This window comes from Scardinius erythrophthalmus (genome assembly GCF_964197995.2).
Source record: "Scardinius erythrophthalmus genome assembly, chromosome: 20".
NCBI classification, from domain to species: domain Eukaryota; kingdom Metazoa; phylum Chordata; class Actinopteri; order Cypriniformes; family Leuciscidae; genus Scardinius; species Scardinius erythrophthalmus.
Window position 1 is genome coordinate 16,017,996 of NC_138240.1, and position 24,563 is coordinate 16,042,558.

Consider the following 24,563-nt stretch of genomic DNA (forward strand, 5'->3'; position numbering starts at 1 on the left):
GTTACAAGTTAAATGGATTTAAACACATATAGGTGTGACAACGATACAAATGAAAGTGTGTAATCTCATTTTCCCCTATTATCATGTGTTTGTGAGGTTGAACCCCAGCGGGGTGTGTAAATAAGGATGCTGCGTGTTGTTCAGCAGGTGATAGGAGCGTGGCGCGTGTCTCTCCACTGACCAGGGAACGGCGCGTATCCCGCGCGAGCTCAAGCTTCCCCGGGGCTCCGGTCTCTGTGAGCTTTACCCAATAAGAGCGGAGAGACGGCGGGCTGTCAACATTCCTATCGCCCCTCTCTCTCTCTCCCCCCGTCGCCCACCCCTTCGGTCTGCAGTTCGCACAGTTCATCGCCCCGGTTTATCTCGCGCAGTCTGCTATCAGCGCTCGCAGACTCCAATGGAAAAACGGAGAGGCGCGTGTTTCACAGCCCTGCCTGAACGCAAAACGTGGGGAGAAAAAGTGGAAAAGTTGGCACTCTTGCTGATCAAATTGCACCTCACCGAGACTTCATCTGTTCTCAAGAGGAGGTGAAAAAAAAGAAAAGAAAGCGCTCTCTGAACCTGCCGTCTGGCTTGGATTATTTCTGCTGCGGTTGCCAGATCTCGGGGAATACTTTTATATGGCACACGCTAATATCCGGGCAGATACATGATATCCGTCCGAGAATCGTCCGCACGGAACTCCGTACATCTGTCCAGCTATCAGAAATTCAAACTTCAGCAGGTCCTCGCAGACCTAAACGCTCTCTACACCCGTTTCCTACAGTACAGAATCGTGTTTTCTTATCACCGCTGGAGGACACGCTCAACTATGTTTGGCTGCGGTAAAGTTCTTGGGTCGCCCCGGATTCTCAACAGATCTACCGCTGCTCCCAGAGGCTCAGATTTAAGACACATAATCAGAAACAGCTCAGGCTCATCCTACGGTCCCCGTGCGTCCTCGAGGTTGTGCTGCGCGTTCCTGTTACTCCTGCTCATCCTCACGCCGCGCGTGGACTCGTCCTGGTGGTGAGTAGCGTCCAGCATCCCCGCGCGCCGTCACTGGCGCACACTCGCGCGCAGAAACCGAGCGGGTTTTTTTTTTTTTTTCCTGCTCACGGTGACCGAGCTGCTGTCATTTTGGGAGACCGTACATTTGCATATGTCTGTTATTTGGATATATCAATATCTAGTGTTTTATTTAGTAACAGTTTTGAATAACAATGTTTAAGTGTAAGTGTGCACTGTAGGCTAGTCTATTTCTACATGTTAATGAAATACAGAAAAACAGCGTTTTAATGGTAATTTAAATTATAGGGCTGGCTGGGTTCAGAGTGTTTGACTTCAAACAATTTCTGTCGTTAGTTTTTAGGGCGAAATATGAGGTTCGTCTCGCGCAGCATTGGCACCCCTAGCACAGTTAGCCAACTATCATCTTAAATACATTTTAAACAAAGCTCTTTTTTTCTTATATACTTAGGCCTAGGCAGCCTATCCAATGTAAGCATAATGAAGTGATAAACAAAGACAGAATGGATATTTAGTAGCTACGGATTCTGACGGAAAGTGCTCGCGCAGCTGTTGCTATGGTTATCTTCTCAGGCGAACGCGACTTCTGTTCGCGTGCGTCTCTTTAGCGAGGTCTGCATAACTTGTAATCTAACTTTTGTGGTTACCAAAACACCGTTTTTGTTTGACAACGCTGCTGAAATATGTGTAAAGTTATACTTATTTTCGAAATGATACATACTTTTGAGACCCCCAACCTTTTGTTTTTATTTTCTTTGGGGAGGTTTAAGCTTTAATTATAGGGTTCAGACCCCCCAAACTCCCTAATTCGCACCCCGTTGGTTGACAGAGGTCTGGACTCGGAAGATGGCATTCAACTCGAGTTGCTACTAAAATGAACACACACGTTGCGTTTGGTGCAGGAACGCAGCTCCACCGCCCTCTCCACCAAGATATTGGCATTTAAAATGCAATTATTCTAGAAACACACAAATCGTGCATTTCGCCCCCTCAAAATATAATTTTAAATGCTCATGAGGGATGGGGTTTTCCCCAGAGCTTGTGCTTATGTATAGTAACAGGCCTTGCACATCATTATATCAGAGTTATGGGTTGGGTTTTTTCATGGTGTGCTTGAGGTGTGGTGCCAGCCAATAACAGAAGAATAAATTAAATAACTGCAATATGCGTCAGGCCTCCTGCTTAGATGCACACACACATACACTTAGTACAGTGAGTCTGAGCAATCATGAATTAACCAGCCACATGCTCATTGCTCAAGTATATAAATGTAGTTAAGAAGTGTTTGGGTTTTACGTATGCTTAGAATATATGCATGTGGTTGCGTGACAAATGTTAATTTAATGTTGTTGCTCAATATGTACCAAGTATAAAACATGCTGTATTCCAGCACTCTGCCGCTCTCTGATGAAGATCATGTTATGTTACATACTGGACCCCTAACAATTGCGTCAGTCCTTACTAACAGCTCAGAAATCAGTTTAATTTTAAGTTTGATTTGCACGGAAACAAAAGAAGTAAAAAATAAACTAGAGGAAAGCAAGTCCTTTGTTACTATCGTTGTGTAATAAGTCAGGCTGACATTTCCAATGCGAGGCACTCACCAGAGCCAGAGAGAAAGGGATCTTTTGCTCCCTCTTTCTCTCTCTGTGATCGGCTCATCCATCACTTTAAACAGACAGAGCAGGCATCCTCTAAAGCTACTGGGCGGCCTGTTAGTGTCTCATACTAGTGAACTTATTTCACAGACACACGCACACACACACACACACACACACACACACACACACACACACACACACACACACACACACACACACACACACACACAGAGAGAGATGAAGCCAGACGTAAGGCTGTCCTGGACTTCCACACTGATATTAAGGTGTGTGTGTGTCCTTTGAAGTGAACTTCATCTTTGACCTGTGAGCTTTTGTACCGGGTTTGGCATGGTCTTCCACCCTTGTCCACAAAAAGTTAATTAATTACTTAAATCATTACTTTTAATTATCTATCTATCTATCTATCTATCTATCTATCTATCTATCTATCTATCTATCTATCTATCTATCTATCTATCTATCTATCTATCTATCTATCTATCTATCTATCTATCTATCTATCTATCTATCTATCTATCTATCTATCTATCTATCTATCTATCTATCGTCAATCTGTAAGGCATTTAACCTTCAAACTTAAGCTTTAAAAAAAAAAAATTAAAGGTGAATGTGTTTTGATAAACTGTGAATTTCTTTAAATTCTCAACTCATTTCTGAATGACATACAAGCTAGTTTTTTAATCATCCAACCATATTGCAATTAGCATACATAAAGAATGACGCATAATGGCACATGTAAGTTTCGACAGTTCTCAAATCATTCATCCAGAACAGGAAACTTTAGGACCCTGATTCAGAGAAAAAGTTGGAGAGATATGATTGATATGGGGCCTGATAATTGTTTTCCCTAGCTTCCCTTTCTGTCTAATCTATGGAAAGGAGAAAATGTGATTAGACCAATGGAGAAAAAGACAAAAATGGGGAGATGCAGAGAGATGGAGAGAGGGGAAAGGACAGAAATAGGGAGGAGAGGAGTTTTTACCACTATATGGGTGATTGAAGCAAAAAATTACTAGTTGTATATTCTTTACCCAGTCAAGCCTAACTACACACACACAGACACGCAGTGTAAATGAGAGCAGATTTTACTGTATTTTTACAGCATGTGGTTGTGGTCGTGGTCCTGTGGATAATGAATTACTGCTGCTGTTAAAGCCAACCTGCAAACCACCACAATGTGTGAGACCAGCCTGGTGTGTGTGGGTGAGCGTTTCCAAACTCTAACTATCGAACGCAAAGCGCAGGGTCCGATAAAGCCCTTATAATCACAGTCAGATGAGGCATCGGAGTGGGAGGAACACAGTCATAATCAAAAGATTGATCAACATTCACAAACATTTTTTAAAAAAGGTAAAAACTTCATTTTCTCATAAGAAAAGCACATTTTTGCAGACTAAAATATTTAGAACTAAATCCTCCTTTAGTCTGACATGACCGAGAGTGTGTTAGTGTGAAGGCTTGATGTGATACGGTTTGGGTGAGAAAGAGTGGGATTTTATCCCAGTTTCTGTTGGCGTTAGACAAACAGTTTATCGAACAGTGATGGATTGAAAAAAAATCAGAACAGGAGTGAAAACTATGCAGAGAGTAATAGAGAGACAGAATTCATAATAATTTATTAAATCTCCTTCTGTTCTGATCACCTGAGTAGAATATGATAATTGGAGCTAAAACATAATACTTCATATGAAAGAGCAATAGTCTAAAAACTAAAGATTTAACTCAGTTAGTCATTGGTTATCATAGAGGCTCAAAAATGTATCCCAAATTGGTTGATGTTGAACTTATTATGCCTGTGCCTTAGCATAAATCATAAATAATAGCTGGTTTGTGAATGTCTGTTTATGACACATGCCAGTTTGCCAAACTTCCCTCTGAAATTCCACTAATGAGTGGTAAGATTCTGTGAATGATCAAACTCTTTGGCGTCAGGCAATGCATAATCACTGAATGTTTACTGATTCAGCACTTTCGGAAGAGTACCGATTGGCAAAAACTGTGACTGATTGGTTCAGTAATTCAGGTTTTAAGCCTCTGTGTTTGTATATTTCAGGTATATTGGAGCCCTTGGTGCACGTGTGATCTGTGACAATATTCCCGGGCTGGTGAATAAACAGAGACAGTTGTGTCAGAAGTATCCAGACATCATGCAGTCGATCGGTGGCGGGGCTAAAGAGTGGATTCGAGAGTGCCAGCATCAATTCCGCCATCACCGCTGGAACTGCAGCGCCCTGGACAGAGACCATACTGTTTTTGGGAGAGTCATACAGCGCAGTGAGTACTAGAAATGTGTCTGTGCGTTTTGGAGACAGAAGGAGTCAATGTTATTATTATCGCTAATGAAATAAAAATGCTAAATCTTAAATGCAGAGAATGACGGAAGTTATAATGTTAAATGTAGCAGCAATGTATAGTTTATAAGTAATATTTATTACTGCATGTGAGAAATACAATGCATAACATTTGAACTGTAAAGGTGATTTTTTTTTAGCCATTATTCATTATTATATTAATTCAAGGTTACACTTTATTTCGGTAGTCCACTTTAGATTAATTATTAGTTGACCGTTAGCTTAGGGTTAGGGTCAGTAGAATAAGTTGATATGGACTTGCAAAGTTACTTATAGTCTGTAGAATGTCTGTTGGGGGACCATCACAATAAAGTGTTAGCAGACTGTTTACTAATACTCTAATGACTGCTAGTTGACATGATGCAAAGTTACTTATAGTTTGTAGAATGTCTAAAGTGGACTATTAGACATTAAACTAATAATAATAACGACAATACTATAATTTTATAGTAGTCAATTCAAGTAAATTTGATCATTATTATTGTTAGTTTTTCTTTTTTTATTGAAACTATCAAAACTATATTAACTGTCTTACCACCTGCTGGGAAACAGATATAAGGGGCTTTCTCACTGGGTAGTTATAGCAAATCAATTATAGGAACTAGCGAGAACTAAATGTTATCCTAGGGCCATTTTTCCTGGTTACATTCGCACCACCAGTAGGAGCTCTGAACCCGTAAGCTGACAGACAGTGACTTCATTTAAGCGTGGCATCCAACAACATAAAGAACTCCACCACATAACGGTTAAAAAGTGCCTGGACTTTGGCATCAGTCAATCTATCGCTGTTTTCCATGTTCGTGAAGTTAGTTCGTTAATATACATAAACTGTGTGTTTACACCGCTTTTTAAAAATGGCGGGTGCCAGTGTTTCGGCATGCATTCGGCCAATCAATGTGCAGTTACGTCACTGGTAGGTCCTATAGACGAATCCGGCTAAACTACCGGAAGTAAGCGGGCGCCATAACTGAGCTGTTGCTGGGTAGTATTGCGCCATTGCCTCCTATTGGTTTGGTTGCGTCCACTGGAATAAACAGCCCGCGATTTACGACTGTCACTAACGTGACATCTACAACTTTCCTACTATTCCTACTATTCTTCCTCTGCAGAGTTATTTGTACAGTATGAGTGTTGTTAAAGGTCCCATGACATGAAATTTTCACTTTCTGGGGTTTTTTAACATTAATATGACTTCCCCTAGCCTGTATATGGTCCCCAAGTTTCTAGAAATTTTAATCGGTGTAAATCGAGCTTTTGCTATCTTTCTCTGCCTTTGATAAAATGGACGCTCAACCGCGCTGATCTTGAATCTCCTCCTTATGACGTTATAAGGAGGAATGTTACCTTCCCTGTCTCTGCTTTGCCCGCCCAGAGAATATTTTCCGCCCATGAGAAAATGCGATAGGAAGTAGGAACGCGCGCGCGATTTTAGTTTGTCCACGAGAGATATAATGGCTTTTGAGCGAGCGAAGCATAATAATTGCTCAATAATTGGATGTACAAATGAACACCGAAGGGTTAATTCCAGAGCTGGGCTTGCTGAACGTCTGAAACTAAAGTCTGGATCAGTACCAACTCTCTTTGGCTCAGCTAACGTTACACACCTCGGACAAGTAAGTCAACTAATAATACAAGTTGTTGCTTTACTGTTTATGGTTACCTAGCTTGTTACACGTAGAATGTGGCTGTAACATTAGCTATGCAGTTACTTGCGCTAATGTAAAGTTAGATAGCATCAAGTATGTGTGTGAATACACACACTGTAACGCGAGTGTTGTACACTTCTTTGTTATTTGGATAGCGTTTTCCTGTTGGTTATACGCTATTTTTTTACAGTCTATGGTTATACGGCGTGCGCGATATCCGCATTTCAAGATCGCAGAGCTTGATGTAATTGTAATAAGATAAATTACAGATGTTACAGATCTCTCGTGAAAAGGCAACAGTAGGTTAGCGTTAGCTACATGATAATAACTAAACCATCCGAATAAAAAGTCCAGACATAATATTTTAAACTAACCATTCGGAAATGTCCTGCTGGAGCCGCTGAGTTGCAACTTCTTCATCCGTTGCTTCTCCATCTGGATCAGATTCTGGGTCAAACTGAAATGCTTGAACGACTGCGTGTCTCCGTGCCATTCCAATGTAAACATGCATGGTCTACCGTTGCCGCAGATGGTCAAGGCCACACCCACCCTCCACCTTACGCCGCCTATCTCCTCCTCATTAACATTTAAAGCTTCAGACACCGAAACGGCCCGTCTGAAGGAAGCTCATTCTGGGACTGGCTTATAGTGGCTATAATTCTGCACCGAGACTGAATTTTTGGAAAGAGATTTCAGATACAGTACTAGGGACCACTAAGGACTATATTAAAGCCTACAAAAAGTAGCATGTCATGGGACCTTTAATGGTCTGTGAAAATCGGACAGGTCCTTTTAGAACTATGTGTTTATCATCTGGTAGAGTGTGCATTATTTGACCAACTCATCCGGAGCTCAGATAATTTTGACCCTCTATCAGTGACCTGTAGTTGGCATTTTGTTGTCATCGGATGCCAGGCGAAGGAGAAAATACTCTTGAATACCTTTAAAACAACAGAAGGGGCGCGTTGGGGCAGTAGTAACATTACTGTTATGTCTGTTGTTAATGTTTGATTTGCTTGACTGTGACTCTCACTCTGAGAAGCAACAACACTAGCAGTTAGCTGTACCTTACCCTATCCTTTTGAAATGTGAAAATGAGATAAATAATGGTCACAAATGAAAAACATGAATTTGTTTATTTGATATCATTCATTTATTTATTGTTGCCAAATGGACAGATCTTTTTATAGTTTCCTCGTTAGCTAGCCTAGCTAGCATAGTTATTGCCAAGCTATTTTCATAAATAATCTGTAAGATCGTTTGTACCTTCATCTGTGACTGGAGGCCACTGTCTAACATCATCAACCCAACAAGTCATACTGCCTGGCTGTAGCTGTCATCGAGGGTGCGTTATCACGGAGGTTTGTTTACATACCAGTAACAGCTCAGTAATGGCGTCGCCACAAGATGGCAGCCTACACAGAACGCTCGTCGGATTTGTGTATTGTGCTGGGTTACACGTGTCTACACTGGACGCGACCGTTGATGTGTTGCATCGTGCTGCACCGCAACAGCTAGTAGCAGTTTACACTGGACGCGATAAAGCGACCGTTGCAAATCCATTTGTCCTTCCTATGAAAAGTCCTTGGAGTACGTCATAAATGGGTTCTATTGTCTTTTTTGTTAGAACCTACTTTGAAGCAGGAGCTAATTTAGTACCCTCCCCATAAGGTGTTTCTATAACTAAAATCATACCCAGTTCCTGCGGTGCGAACACGTCAAAAAGCAGGTACTTCCGGCAATAGTTATTTGCACTAAGTGAGAACCGGTGCGAAAGCCCCTACAAACTGATTCTCAATCTTTCTCTCTCTTTAAATATCTCTCTGTGCATCTCATATGGCAAATACCTAGATCAGCATTCTGCACTGTCACCACATAAATCAGTATGGATCAGAATAGGATAATGACATTTTAAACAGTTATTCTCTTGGACATGTCCATCACTGTTTATCACTGAGGGATATTAATGAAACGACTCAGAACTCACAGGAAAATCCAGCCACATTCACACAAATCCCTGGCCAGGTGTGATAAACAGTCAAAACCCCGCAGGATCACTTATTTCAGTCTGAACCTGAAGTTTACTCAAGAAATCTGCACTGTAAATGTGCTTTCTGTTTGGCTTTCATACAGCGTTCCAAAGATCCCTGTGTGAAAATATCACCCCTCCAGCATTCTCTATGCCTCTTTACCACATAAACAGGCATAGTGGATGTAAATGTTTGGAGAGATGATTCTGGCAGCCGGACAGACTCTCGCAGCACTGCGTGTATTCAGTTTATGAAATGGAATTAGAATTGGAACGGTTGCCAAGAGAGGATTCTCCTATAAACGGCAACTGTACTATTAAAAAAATATATTTTTCTTTAGAGAATATCTTGCTGTATGAATGATGAAGCGATTCAAACATAGATATTCTCCAGATGTCATTGTACTACATGAGCACAGATCATTGAAACACATTTTAGCCGCAACAGGAAACTGAAAACGACTGCAGTGCAGCGTGAGAAGGACAACTTTACGTGGAGATCTGGGCAGGGGGTCCTACAATAAAAGACCCCATTAAAACAAAATTTAAGTTCTGCGGAAGTTATTCATATTTACTAGCATATAAATAACTTCAAGGTATTTAAATGCTACTCCACATTTAGCAGATTTATGCATTTATTTTTTTTGTAAAATCTGTGAAGCTATTAGTTTAAAAAAATCAAACTAATCAAATCTATTGATATGTCCTCCAATGTGGCCCAATTATTATTAATACTAGTAATATATACTAGTATTAAATTAATGTGATAACAGGAACAACTTACCTTTCTCAAACACTTTCTTATAGTTTCTACAAGAAATGTTTGTTCAAAAGTTTGGCGTCAGTAAGATTTTTGGCGATTTTTGAAAGAAGTCTCTTATGCTTATCAGGGCTGCATTTATTTAATGAAAAACGTCTCGGTTACGTATGGTAACCCTCGTTTCCCGAGGTAAGTCAGAAGTGATTCTGACGAATGGGGATTGCTTACTTCGAGTGAAATAAAATGAGCCAATGCACATTGGCATGTGATAATTCCACCAGCTGCTGTGCATCGTGGCGCGAGCATATAATGAGCAGCAGGTGCGCCGCATCCTTGTTTTTACGCTGATTAGCCAGACCTGTGACTCACCCGTACAGCGGAAGCTCAGCAACTGTGGTGAGGAGACTTACATCTCCGTTCCCTCCTCGGGGAACGAGGGTTACCATACGTAACTGAGACGTTCCCCATCGTCAGCTCACTACTACGTAAGTCAGAAGTGATTCTGACGAATGGGGATATCTACCAAAACACCATGCCTAAGCCTCCTGGCCTGACCGCTGTGTTTGGGCAGAAGTAGGAGCTCTAAGCAGAGAAGGTCAGTCACTGCTGTTCCGCAAGACCCACTCAGTGTGACTTATTGGATAACGCTGGGAAAGCGTGCCCTTGGACAAGGGAACGCTGTGGAAGCCACATCCAACCCCAGAGGGAGGCACTGTGACATTTACACATATGGACTAGCCAAGCAGGGTAGTACGACATATGGCAGTCTCTGGGGTGGTTCCAGCCTAGTTATACGGGGGAAGAACACCAGACACGGGCTCGTCCGCAGAGGTGCACCCGGTACGTGCCGCTCTGCCACGCCCATCTCAGGACTTGGCCGTGAAGCCAGTGCTGAAGCGGTCTCATATGAAGCAATCCAAGTGGCGTTACTGCGGAGGAGCCTCTGAAAAAGTTTCAGTGGGACCGCTGTCCTGCTCTTGATTGTACTCCAAGCAGTACTCTGACCAGCGGTGGAACAGAAACAAAATTAAACAAAAGATTCTCCACCCGGTCCTCCTCCGGGGGAGGGAGAGGTGCGGACACTATCTCCTGGAGAGCAACTTCCTCCATCGCTGGGTCGCCCGTCTCAGGGCCGCTTGCCTTTATGCCCTTGCTCTGATTAAACGGGGGCCTGGACGGGCTGGGCGCTCCTTTTGCGGCCGGCCACCTGCTGCCTGGGTGGAGGCTGCTGCTTAGGCTGAGCAGGGGTGGAGGCGGCCGCAGGGGGCGCCCTAGGCGACGAGCAGGCGGAGGCAGTAGCTGGCCGTCAGGGCAGGATGTGCTTAATCGGCTCCATCTGCTTCTGTGCTGTGGAAAACTGCTTGGCAAAGTTTTCCACAGCGTTGCCGAAGAGGCCTGCCAGGTTCAGCAACAGGTGTCGCTCCTGGACCACTAACGTGGACATCGCCCGACCCAGGGAGCGTGCAGTAACTTTTGTCGCCCAGAGGGCGAGGTCCGTCACCGTTGGCAGTTCCTGCATAACCCTGGGTCGGAACTACCCTCATTCAATTCCTTGAGCACCTTGGCCTGGTAGACCTGAGCGCCATGGCATGCAGGGTGGTGGCAGCTTCTCCACAGGCTGAGTAAGCCTTGTCTGTGGGAGCGGATGAGAACTTACACGCCCGGGAGGGGAGGCACGCATTTCCCCGCCAGGAGGTAGCGGTCTTGGGACACCCCGAGATACCAATCGTCCAGCCGTGAAGGTTCAGGACAAGGTGGAGGGTTCCACTCGAGCACGACACTTTCGGCGGCCCAGGAAAGCATGGCCGTGAGCTCTGGGTTTGACTCGGACAACGCTGGCACACCCGAAGGAGGCAGCGCAGCCGAGTCTTCATCCCCAGAGGACATTAGCTCACCCTCCGATGCAGCGATCGACATTTGATCATCCGGTGGAGCTCCAAAAGAAACGACTGGGACCGCCATGGAAAGCCCAGCACTCTCTTGTGGAGGCTCCGTGGGTAGCGTTATAGAGGAGTGAGGGGCCCTAGGACCCTGGCTCAGCGGGTTACCTCTCACTGTGATCCTCAGGTCACCAAGGCTATTAACTGAAGTAGGCCTCTTCTGCTGGGCAGAAGAAGCGCTAGATCGGGGAATAAGCAAAGGGGCTCCACCTCTTTCGAGGTAACAGAGTCTCGACCGTAACACCGCGATGGTCATATTCCCGCAATGAGAACATAAGTCATCCATGAGTGCCATTTCAGCGTGCCTATAGCCCAAGCATGTCAGCCGAGTGCCGGACGCATCCAGAAACACACGATCTGAATATCATATTGAAATACACGCAGATCGTGTATTTCAATTTTTGAAGTGCTCTGAGGTGCTAAAACGCACAGGGAGATAGGCACGGCTACACACCAGCAATGCAACCTAATGTGAGCAGTCACTCTCAATCGAAAGACAAGGATGCGACGCACAGCAGCTGGTGCAATTATCTCATGCCAATGTGCATTGGCTCGTTATTTCACTCGAAGTCGATACACTCTCGCAAGCGATCCCCAGTCGTCAGAATCACTTCTGACTTACTTAGTAGTGAGCTGATGAAGGGGAACTGAAATATTGTACCGTGAAATGTAGTGAAATATTATTGCTATTTAAAATAACTGTTTTCTATTGTAATATATTTATTAAAATGGAATTTATGTGATGGAAAAGAGGAAATTTCAGCAGCCACTAACTTTTTTCCAGGGTTATAATAACTTTTATAAGTTAATAAAATATAATAATTTTTTGAATAAAAAGTTCAAAAGAAGCATTTATTTGAAATGAAATTCTTCTGTAACATTGTAAATATCTTTGCTGTCAGTTTTGATCAATTTAACGCATCCTTGCTTAATAAAGTCGTACATTTCTTTAAAAAACATCTTGACCCCAAACTTTTGAACTGTAGTGTAAATGTAACTATAAAATATATAACATACCAAATATGTTTTATATTGTAATTTTATAATTATAATGGAAAATGCATATTTAAAACTATAATACATGTTTTAAAGAACACACTTTTGGTTTCATCACAAAACTGGAGTCTGTCCACGATGATTTACATTTGGTATTTTTCTTACATTCATTCAGGCTAAAGGAATCATTGTGAGTGGCGTGAGTCCAAACATGCAGGACGCTTAGAAAAAGCAGGTTAAGGTTAGAAAATAACTGTGGCAGTACACTATCAGACTGCTAACCTTCAAACAATTTATCCTAGCAGAGAATGGCCCACCCTGGAGGGATTAGGCCTGTACTAATATTTAAACCAAACACTCACACTGGGGCAAGTCACACCCCTAGGCAGGTCTCTGGCGGACAAATCAGAAGTGATGTTTGGGATTATATGAGAGTGGAGGGTGTGATTAAATGTCTTGAGTGTCTGATTAAGGACCTGAATGTGTTTGTTGTGGCTTCATGATTTTTGTTTTCGCAGGCAGTCGTGAGGCGGCGTTCGTATATGCAATCTCCTCGGCGGGAGTCGTTTTCGCTATTACCCGTGCCTGCAGTCAGGGGGAGCTAAAGTCGTGCAACTGTGACCCCCACAAGCGCGGCCGGGCCAGCGACAAAAGAGGAGAGTTTGACTGGGGTGGCTGCAGTGATAACATCAACTATGGGATAAAGTTCGCCAAAGCATTCGTAGATGCAAAAGAGCGAACTGTGAAAGACGCACGAGCACTCATGAACCTTCATAACAACCGCTGTGGCAGAATGGTGAGAACAGAGACTGTGACGCATTCATGGTGATATAACTGTATGGTGGAAAAGTGGAACGAATGAAGCCAGTATTACAACCAGGGTTTGAAATTAACACTCGCCAACTCACCAGATGCGGGTGAAAATCTATTGTGGCGGGTAACACATATCAACACACTAGCCAATTTGGCGGGTTATGATTTATAAATTATGTTCTATCACTTTGCATGGCATTACTATCAGAGCCCTTTCCATAAAAAGAGGCTCAATCATTAGCAAATCAAAGTGTAAAGAGGGTTGCATACTGAGAGAAACACTGCGCTGCACCACGTCTTTATTTTTAGAGGATTTGTGAATGGCAGTGAAGCAGCGCAAGTAACGCTGGTAGGTCACATGATAAAGACAACATGGCGAATGTAGCATGTCCCAGATTATGGTAATGCAGCTAAAACTAATGCAGGTAAACTTAAGGCAATTATACGAGAAGTCACAGAGGATTTTGATTTTATTTCTATTTTATTTTATTTGAATGGTATCTGCAAACAGTGATTGACTGTCATAAAGCTGAAAGCAATACAATGATATTTATACATATACATATATATACATATCTAAGCTAGATACATATCTATATAAAAACCTAAGCTGTGCCATTGTTAATCTGGTTTATTTGTGCGAATTTTGTTTTGGCTAGGCAACGTTCTGAATGGTCGGTAACTTAACAATTTAGTAGCTAAATTGGCTGGTGAGTGAAAAAGTTAATTTCAAACCTTGATTACAACTAAACAACAAACTCAGTATATAAATATGGGCATAAATAACACAAAAACATTGTTCTATGATAACATTCCTGTGAAACTCTGTTTACATTCTGAGGCTATTCTTGGCCACATGGAATCTGTTCATATAATTACTACTAGGGATGTTTTCTCTGTTTCTCTGTTTTACAGGCTGTAAAACGCTTTATGAAGCTGGAGTGTAAATGTCATGGAGTCAGTGGGTCGTGCACTCTGAGAACCTGCTGGTTGGCAATGTCAGATTTCCGTAAAACAGGAGATTACCTTCGCAAAAAATACAACGGAGCCATCGAAGTCACCATGAACCAAGATGGGACAGGATTCACAGTAGCCAATAAAGACTTCAGGAAAGCCACAAAAAATGACTTGGTGTACTTCGAAACCTCACCTGATTATTGCCTCATGGACAAAGCTGCAGGTAAGAATGAAAACGAAAACATGAAATAACTAAATATTTAATACCTGAAGGAAATATCAGTGCTTACAAGACACTAAGAGAGTGTTTAAAAAAGCTAGTAAACTCCCTCATTGCCTATTACACAGCACAAATTAGGGCGCAATTAGTTTTACATGTTTCTGTCATTATTTATATATATATATATATATATATATATATATATATATATATATATATATATATATATATATATATATATATATATATATATATATATATATATATATATATATATATACTTTCTTTCATCAATACTTTGGTCAGATGTTGCCTTCTTCACAAAGAATATATGGATAAAAAAAAAGACCACAAAGTTTACAATAAAAACAGAAGATACCACACTTACGACTGGTATTATTAGTTAAATGGTTTAAAGAATTTAGAACAAACCAAACCCGGATGTTTAAAGAATATCACTACAGCGATGCCTTTCAAGCAGTGTATATACTGACTCATTTAGTACTAATGCAATTAGCACTAACCTATACTGTGACTCATGCATTACTATGTCACAAATATTTAACTCTGACTAACTGCTGACGCACTCACTAGACTTCTCCGAATTAAGAGTTAGATTATACCAGAAGTGCAGAATGCAGGAAGTGCTTAGTTTGCCTGATGAATAAAGGAATAAAAGTGTGATAAATAAAATCCTGTTTATGAGAGAGAGTAAAGTGTTTAATTAAGTCTAAGTGGGCATTTACACAACACCATTTTCAACTAAGAACGGAAAACTTTTTATGCGTTTTGGTGGCCTGAAAACGCAAACTTTTGAAATCGGGTTTTAAATTGCAAGTTTTTGAAAACTATACCGTTATCATCTCTGTGTAAACTACAAAAACGCAAATTTGTGAAAACGGTCATGCGCATTCCGTGTTAAATCTATAGCCACATAGTTTTTCTTCACAAAGTAACATCGCCAACTACTGGCCTGGCAGCATAATGCAGCGTTTTTAGTCGTTTTCGTCAGTCCGTTTGAACAGGGATTGTTTTGACAACGTTGTTGTCTGTACACGGAAAACGCGAAGGAAAAACTTTTCTGTTTTTAGTACATGGCTGTTTTGTAAACGTACCGTAACAGGCTGGCCACTGAATCACCTGCAGACCTCAGAGGATCCTCACTCCTGAGATCCAGTCTGATGGTGGTAAGCCATGTTCATTTTTACATGACTTGATGTGTGGAGAAAGGCTGGATTCAGTAACTGAGGTAAATTGACTCTCACACCTGCCCTGTCCTGCCCTAAACCTAACCATAAACCTTAAGGGTAAAAAGGGCAATAGAGGCTTTGACAGGGTCAGAAGAGGTGGGATGGGATTTTTTTTTGCTCCGTTAATCCTTGATGCTCTGACATACACTTCTGCATGTATCATCTGGACTAGCGGCACAAGTCCCATGTTCAATTGTTGATGGGTCATAGATAGACTAACTTTATGACTGAATTTTTTTATATATTTTTGTTTAATTTGTAAAATATATGTATTTATTAATTCATTTTTTATATATATTTTATCTGTAGTGTTTCAAAGGGGATGAATCTAGAAATGCAACTTCTCTGAAAGCATTTTAGCACGTGTTATGCTTTGCCGTGCTGCAATACATGCAGATGTTTATACTTTTTTGGGGTGGTGTGCCACTCAACCATACATTTTGTTGTATTCTGTTCCATTTAGCTGTTTTTGAACTCAAGAACACATCTTATGTGAACACCCCATAAGAAATGTAGCATATTGGACACAACTGAGAAACCTAATTATACAGGGCTTCCCTAAAACTAACTAGTCGACTAATAGATTAGACAACATATTCCTACTGGAAACATATCACTCTGTAACACACGTGTTACTCTGCTTTTTTGAGAATACTACTGCAGCTCATGCATCAGTGTGATGGTTTGAGTGTGTGTTTGGGTCAGACAGACAGCTCACAGCTCAGTGATTTCAGAGGGTCAATGCGCTTACCCCCTAACCATCACCAGCATCACCACCCCAGTGGAATTTGCACCCCAAGGATACAACAGGCTCATTTTTCAAATCCCATTCTTTCAAAGCTGCCAGCACAACCATCACTCTCTGGTTCTCATGGCCGCAGGGCAAGCAGATTTTTTTTTTTTTTAAGAAAGAGACCATCACTGTCCACTGTGTGTTTAACCTTGCGAAACAACAACATGCAGACTCCAAAACACCAATCTGATTATTTATGGTCGGTCTTACTTTCTTTGTGACTTTGTGTTACAAGACTGTTTGGTAGGATGTTTCATAGAAGTTTTCACCGTGATACTGTTTTGGTCTCTTTTCATACTTAAAAGAACCGTTTTGTCTTAGTGGTAAGACCTATTGTACTAATCCAAAGAACTTTTTGTCCACTATAAAAAAAAACTTTGTCTAATGGAAAGGTGGATGTTAAAGGTTCTTCATGGACTCATTGATGTCAATAAAGAACATTTATTTTTAAGAGTATTTTTCTGCATTTGTTCATCAAAATTTATTAGTTATTTTATATCATTGTTATTTTGCAGATGTAATTTTGTGTGTCCAGTCAAATGGTATTTTGGCTGAATTATATGACCGGGACTCCATTAACTCTGTAAAGCCTGAAATAGGAAATACTATTAAGAAAAATCACAAAAAAAAAAAAAAAAAAGAAGAATAAGCCTGTCTGTTAAACCTTTAGACAAAATATGTAAAAGAAAAAGAAAAACCTTTACTTGTTTTTTACGTAAACTTTTAGGTTTCATTTTATGCATCATATTTGGTACGTTAGGGTTTAATGGTAATTTATTGATTACAAAAATATGCATTTACAAATGTGAATCTTTTCTCTTTATTTAATTGTTTTTTGTTCATAACAGAAACTTTTAACTGTGCTTTTTGGTAGTCAAAAGGAATGAAATATGGTTATAAATTACTAATATAAATGTAGAAATATATATATCAAATATGCATGTATTAACATAATTTATATGAATAAATAAATTATAATGAATAATAATATAAGTAAAAAACATTATGGTAGCAGGAACATTGTAATAGTGAAATTTTTATAATGAAAGATCAGGGTGCATATATATATATATATATATATATATATATATATATATATATATATATATATATATATATATATATATATATATATATATATATATATATATACAAATATAATCATACAAATATAATTTTCCACTACTATATTTCAATTTGTAATTAATTTGATTCTATGATTCTATGAATCTATGATTAAATTATTTGATGCTTATTTGTATTGTTGTGGGCTTAATACATCATGCAATGCATTACTCTTTGGGGTATTTTAGGTCACCACTTGATGTCCAATGAAAATTCTGGGTCTTTTAGTTCAACATGGGTTCAACAAAACCATTTCCTTTTTTTTTTTTTTGCATTCCAGGTTCATTGGGAACTGCTGGTCGGGTCTGTAACAAGACGTCCCGGGGGACCGACGGCTGCGAGGTCATGTGTTGCGGACGGGGCTACGACACCACACGCGTAAAACGCATCACCAAGTGTGAGTGTAAGTTTAAGTGGTGTTGCGCCGTCGAGTGCAAAGACTGCGAGGAGGCTGTCGACATTCACACCTGCAAAGCTCCTAAACGTGCCGAATGGCTGGACCAGACCTGAGACACGCCCACTTCCTCCCGTTCCTCAGGATTTTGTCCACGGCATTCTGGGATATGAAGTCCATCCCTTGCGATTTGTACCCCTCCCCCAATCCCTCTTCTTTGTTGCATGGCTTTATTTGAACTTATTTTGTGAAAGCACTACAACTGAAATCTACATTTCTCATGAGCGCCTTGCACACTTTGCCCGATATGGCAGATATATCTCTCTTTCTTCTTTTCTCTCTTTTTTTGTTGTTGTTGTTGTTGTTGTTTTGAGTTGATCGGAGGACGGTAAAGGTTTAGGATTCAAGAACAACCTGTGCTGTAACGTGTTGGTATATATATATATTTTTGTTTCGTTTTTGACGTGAGAGTTTTGTCTATGAGTGTTGTTTTGTGACAAAAGGTGTGCTGCTTTTAAAAAAATATTTTAAACTGACTCTGAGCCTATCAGATATTATCATGGCTAATAGCTGAATATGTACATCACATGTTACTGACAACACAGAATTGTGACATACTGGACTACAGTATTTTACTCTGAATATTGGTACCGAATATAACAGAACGAATGAGGCTGGTCAGAGGGACTCAAGAGGACAAAATGGATGACAGCTATGTGGGCTGCTCACTCCACATGGAGCCCTAACAGAGAGTTTCTCTGGAAGCTACAGAGGCGTTTGGAAGGGTTAGATGTAATATTAATAATATAAATGAGCATGCACTAAGGACATTAGCTAACAGTTGAGCGTAAATGACATGTTATTATAAAACTCATCATTGCCTGTGTAAACAAGAAGAATGGTGTTAACAGCTGTGACTGGTAGAGGTGTAAGCTCTCCTTAGCTCTCCTGTGCTGTGGTACTTGTTAACTGTGTAATTATATTTTCAGCAAAAGTTCATATAAAGACATTAAGTAAGACATAAAGAGTCATTTTATTTTGCTTTTCTTCCCCTTAGCCGTAAACGTCATGTGACACATTACTCTGGAACTGCAGGATAATGATGTCAACTTCACTTGTTCAAGTTCACTCCATCCATTCTTTAAAAAAATCCTCTAGAAAGAATTGAGCACTGGTAAAATATCTACTTTAATTAAATATATATACAGTACATGTTTCTTGAGCACCAAATCAGTGTATTAGAATGATTTCTGAAGGATCATGTGACACTAAAGACTGGAGTAATGATGCTGAAAATTCACCTTTGCCGTCACAGGAATAAATTATATTTTAAAATATATTAAAATAGAAAACAGTTCTTTTAAATTGGAATAATACTTCATAATCAGGATGACGGTTTACAGTATATCTGCCTGCAGGGGTTAATGAGTCATGTGAACCAGCCAGACATTGACCCCTAAGTTTAAATCAGACTTAGCATTAGGGTATCTTAAGAGAGATCTTAGACATAAGGGCTGCTTAATAAAGGGGCCTCCCTTTCTACGAAACGTGACCAATGACCAACCTGAACTGTCCAATAATGAGCTGATTAGTTTAATGACAGGGCAGAGGCAGCTTTGAACAGGCCTCCGTCACAGTGGGGCTTGTGTCTGCTTGTGATTTCAGAGCTTTTCAGGATGGTTTGTTTTCTAACCAAAGCATGTTGTTTCCTACAATCTTCTCTCCTTTATTTAGGTACAAGTCATGTTTTTAGAAGGTTTGCTTTTATTGAAAAAATGCGATTTTACAATGGCCAATGACCCACTCTCGAGAACCATTTTATAATTGATGGAATTTATCAAAAGAAATATGCAATGTATTAACCCCTAAATCACTTAATTTTCGGCTTTGAGCATGTTATGCAGCAGAAATGCTGTGGACACATTTACCGTTGTTCAGCAATTTTCATGTGTATTCAATATAAATTCATTCGATCTGGAATTGCATGTTTTAGTTTTTCCCTCGCAGATTCACAATGAGTTCAAGACGGTCAAGAGAAGTTTGCCACAGAAGCGAAATTTCCAACCGAAAGCTATTTGAAAGTTACTTCTGTGTGAGCTGCGCTTGACAACAGACACCAAATGGTTTTGACAGCACTTTTAGTCAGTATGTTTACATGGACTTTAAAAGTTTGATTTTAGTTTAAATTAAACTATTATTTGTCCTTTAAAATGTCTTGTTAAAAAAAGTCATCCATAACTCTTTTTTTTTACGAAGTTGCATTGACCAATAAGGTGAACTTGATTTCAACAAGTGCAACATGATCCTGGATCAACATCTTTGTTGATCCTGGAACATTCCAATCAACCAATCAGATTTGAGGGACAAGTTTACAGTTTCAAGATTAGGCTTCCAGCAGGGTCAGGTGCTTCTACATCAGTGCTGACAGGGACATAGAAAAGGATGACATCTAGTCGAGAAGACTATAATATTCACATTAATCAGATATTGGTTGTTTACGAAATTGCCCCTATATCCTCATATCAATATCAAATTTATTTCTAGAACACAGGTCTAGTAGTGGGATTGAATGTGAGATTGCACTCAATAATGTCCACAATGGTTTCGGACACCCAAAAGGCTGTTCCCTCAAATAGTGCCCTATTTAAAGTTTCCAAAACAATGACAAAATGTGCATTTAGAAGACCAAACCCAACGTTGAAAATCAGTTTGATGTCAGAATCCAACGTCAGATTGACGTCAATCTCCAACATTGGACAGACGTTGTATTGTGGTTAAAAATGAAAATCGGGTGGACGTCAGAAACCAACATCAGTCGGGTTCTGATGTCAACCTGACTTTCATTTCCAACCAAGATCCGACGTCTGTCCGAAGTTGAATGTTGACGTCAACCTGACTTTCATTTACAACCAAAATGCAACCTGTGCAACCAAAATCATCCCCTGACTGACGTTACTACTTTATACTCAAGGACCTTGACAGAAATTTAGAGGAATAAAAGTGCGACATTTGTCTTTCAAATGTAGTAACGTTAAAGTAAAAAGTTTCAAGAAAAAATAACACTCAAGTAAAGTACAGATACTCAAAAAGTAGAAGTACTCAAGTAAATGTACTTTGTTAACTGTCCACCTCTGATTGTTATTCATCTATCATTTCCCTGTGATTTTAGCGATAACAGGGTTAGGTTTAGGGGCAGGGATAGGGTTAGGACTAAACCTTTGGACAAAAATGTTGTTACAGGATCAACAAAATATGTTGTAAATATGTCTTACTTGGCAAAATCACGTTGACTAACAGATAATGTGACTGTAGCTCGGCTTCGTTCAGCATGCATACAGGTCAGTCAGACTACATTTTCTCTCAGGACTGCAAAAGACAGAGGTCACACGGAACGTGTATTTAATCCTTCAAATATCCGATTAAGCATTGTGTCGTATACTTTGACACATATATAAAGACTGTAGCTCGACTACGTAAAACCTGCTGCAGCTCAAACATATTGAATGTGAGTGCTTCAGTTACACTGCTGCTTTGTTTACGTACATGCTTGTGTGTGCGTTCTGAAACAGGCCAAAAAATGATGTTCTGTAAAAGTGAAAGTATTGTGATATGTCAAACATTCAGTGTTTCCTGGGGAAGCCAAGCACAGTTTGATCTAATAAGGAAGCAGTTGTGCACAATAAGGTTTCTCAGATTGCTTTGAATGAGCTGCGGACCATTATAACTAATCGTTACAGTATGATAATTCAAGCCTTTTAACAGTGGCCTTAAACACACTTAATATGACCCTAGAGGATCAGGGCGCTGATAGAGAGATATAGAAACAGAGGGAGAGAGAGAGATCAGTGCTGCCGGCAGCCTCATGTCACCAGCAAATAAATAGGCATCATGGTAATTGACTAATGCCACCGATCGGGCCCCGCTGAGTGGTCTGTTGGGTCTGCCCCAATTCCGCTGGCGGGTGAGAGGGTGCATGACCCTGATTAGGATCCAGGTTGCGTACGATGATTTTTTAAACCTGGTTCAGAGAAGTTAGTTACAGGTAACTCTCAAAACCATTTTGGGTTTGCACGGCATGCACCGGCAGCCTCAGTTCTGAGAAGAGTTGTTTTTTGAGGCCGAATGAAAAGTCAAATGAATGATCTCACAGCGCTCTACTATTGACTTAATCCATCAGATGAAGAGAACTCAGGATTTAAGTTCTCTTTGATGATTTTAAAGTGAATTATAAACCATCCGAAAGGATTTCTAATTAGGTGAAATTTATTAGTTGGATGGATGAAGATGTGGAAAATTATACAATCTGACATGTCACATTGGGTGGCCACACCCTCTTAACTATATACAGAGGTATTTGATATATATACGTATATATATATACAGAGGTATATACATGTATATCAAAAGTTTGTGGTCGGTAAGATTTTTAAATGTTTTAAAAACATATTTGTGCAGTTGTTCATCCTAAATTATCCTTAAATTATTTATATATTATTTTGGCATATTGATTTATTATTGCATTCCAATGTGAACCTGAAAGAGTATGATTTTTGAAATGCTGAAAACATGTACAGTACAGGATCCAAAAGTCTGAGACCACAATTTAAAGTATCATATGCTCACCAAGGCTGCATTTATTTGATATAAAATACAATAAAACAGTAGTATTGTGAAATATTGCAATTTAAAATAACTGTTTCTATTTAATCATATTTTAAAATGTAACTTATTCCTGTGATAAAAAAGTGGAATTTTCAGCATCTCTCCAGTCTTCAGAATCTTTCAAAAATCATTCTAATATGCTGATTTATATATATATAATTATTACTATTATTTTTTTTTAATGACTAACCCCAGACTTTTGATGTTCTTGATTGTGCTGTAATCAGACAGATTGATTGTTGCTAGACAAGAGGCCATTTGTTGTCATGATGTTAAATAATAGTGCAAAATCTTAAAACTTTTCTTCATCTTATGCCCTAACTTTATTTTAACTTTGATTTATTTTAATCAATAGTGTAGTTTTTTGAAAGCACTGTTTTCAAATTTTCACACACACACACACACACACACACACACACACACACACACACACACACACACACACACACACACACACACACACACACACACACACACACACACACACACACACACTATACTGTACAAAGAAAAGTGAGGAAAATTTTTGATGTTAAATGATATTTTATAAAGACTATAAGGGAAGACAGAAACCAAAGGCTCATTCCTGTACTCATACAAGAGAAATGGACAGAGATGAAGGGAATGGGAAAAGGGGGGAATGAAGAGAGGTGAGGAAAGAGAAGAGAAGAGAGGAGTGTTGGGTTTCTGAGTGGCCTGGCGGGCATTTTTATCAGCAAGCCTGATCTTAATCTGAGCAGAAAAGCAGCCTTCTCAGAAACACACACACACACATTCATCTTCATTACTTCTCCTGTCACCTTGTGCTGCTCCAGTGCATGCTGGGGTCTGAACGAGACCCAAAAATCCAGTCAGGACGTTGCTAAAGATGCAAACGCACATACATATACACTTGCTCTCAGACTAAAAGATATCAGTATCACAGACCCCCCACTATCAGTGACACCAACTCGCCATTTGTCCATCTGAGTGCCTGCATGTCATCGGATTTTACCATACTCAATTCCTCTCTTCCTTTCTCCATACATCATTCCCTACCTTATTCACCTCCTTAGACTGACATCAGGTGAAGCTCTTCATCAGGTTGATAAGAATTCATGCTGTGAAAGAATCTAACCTTTAATGCAAATGTAACACCATGGGAACTTTTCTCACAGATCTTTTTATAAACAATAGTTCACATACACATGCATACATGCACAGACATGCTAATTCAAGCGTATGAGGGCTGCTTCATATCAAGCTAGAAACACTGCATTAGTTTCCTCTGGGGAAATTGGGATATTTAGTGTGCGTGTGTGTGCGTGTGTGTGTGTGTGTGTGTGTGTGTGCGCGTGTGTGCGCGTGTGTGTGCGTGCGTGCGTGCGTGTGTGTGTGTGTGTGTGTGTGTGATAGAGAGGTATAGAAAGGAACAAGTTCTAGGAGGAGCAGCTTTATGGTTTTACCTATGTTTATAAGATTGCAGAGGAAGGCCAGAGGGAGTGACCACAAAACAGAACATAGAGTCCATTACGTGGTACCATATAAAAAATCCCCCTGAGTCAGCACTCAAGAATGCCTTCAACTGATCTTCCCTGTTACTCTCTGTCTGTCTGTCTGTCTGTCTGTCTGTCTGTCTGTCTGTCTGTCTGTCTGTCTGACTATCTATCTATCTATCTATCTATCTATCTATCTATCTATCTATCTATCTATCTATCTATCTATCTATCTATCTATCTATCTATCTATCTATCTATCTATCTATCTGACATATTCCTTATTGTTGATGAATAATTTGCACTGAAATCCTGCTGTTTTTCGGCATATTTGTGCAGTTGTTCATCCTAAATTATCCTTAAATTATTTATATATTATTTTGGCATATTCATTTATTATTGCATTCCAATGTGAACCTGAAAGAGTATGATTTTTGAAATGCTGAAAACATGTACAGTACAAGATCCAAAAGTCTGAGACCACAATTTAAAATATGGTTACACTTTATTTTAAGGTGTCTT

The 24,563-nt window shown here is 40.0% G+C and overlaps 1 protein-coding gene across 1 annotated transcript; it reads left to right on the forward strand.

Annotated features, from left to right (window-relative positions):
• The first annotated feature begins 387 nt into the window (after window positions 1-387).
• wnt2bb (wingless-type MMTV integration site family, member 2Bb) lies at window positions 388-18,929 on the forward strand. The gene is made up of 5 exons (XM_081348534.1): window positions 388-1,008; window positions 4,684-4,904; window positions 12,871-13,148; window positions 14,081-14,345; window positions 17,791-18,929. Exons 1-5 carry the CDS (start codon window positions 650-652, stop codon window positions 18,018-18,020), a joined length of 1,353 nt encoding a protein of 450 aa, XP_081204660.1. The 5' UTR covers window positions 388-649; the 3' UTR covers window positions 18,021-18,929.
• Window positions 18,930-24,563: the final 5,634 nt, after the last annotated feature.

Coding starts and splice junctions, on each gene's coding strand:
- wnt2bb (XM_081348534.1), top strand. CDS start 650: ATGATATCCGTCCGAGAATCGTCCGCACGGAACTCCGTACATCTGTCC. Junction 13,149..14,080: donor ACAACCGCTGTGGCAGAATG/GTGAGAACAGAG, acceptor TCTGTTTTACAG/GCTGTAAAACGCTTTATGAA. Junction 14,346..17,790: donor CCTCATGGACAAAGCTGCAG/GTAAGAATGAAA, acceptor TTTGCATTCCAG/GTTCATTGGGAACTGCTGGT.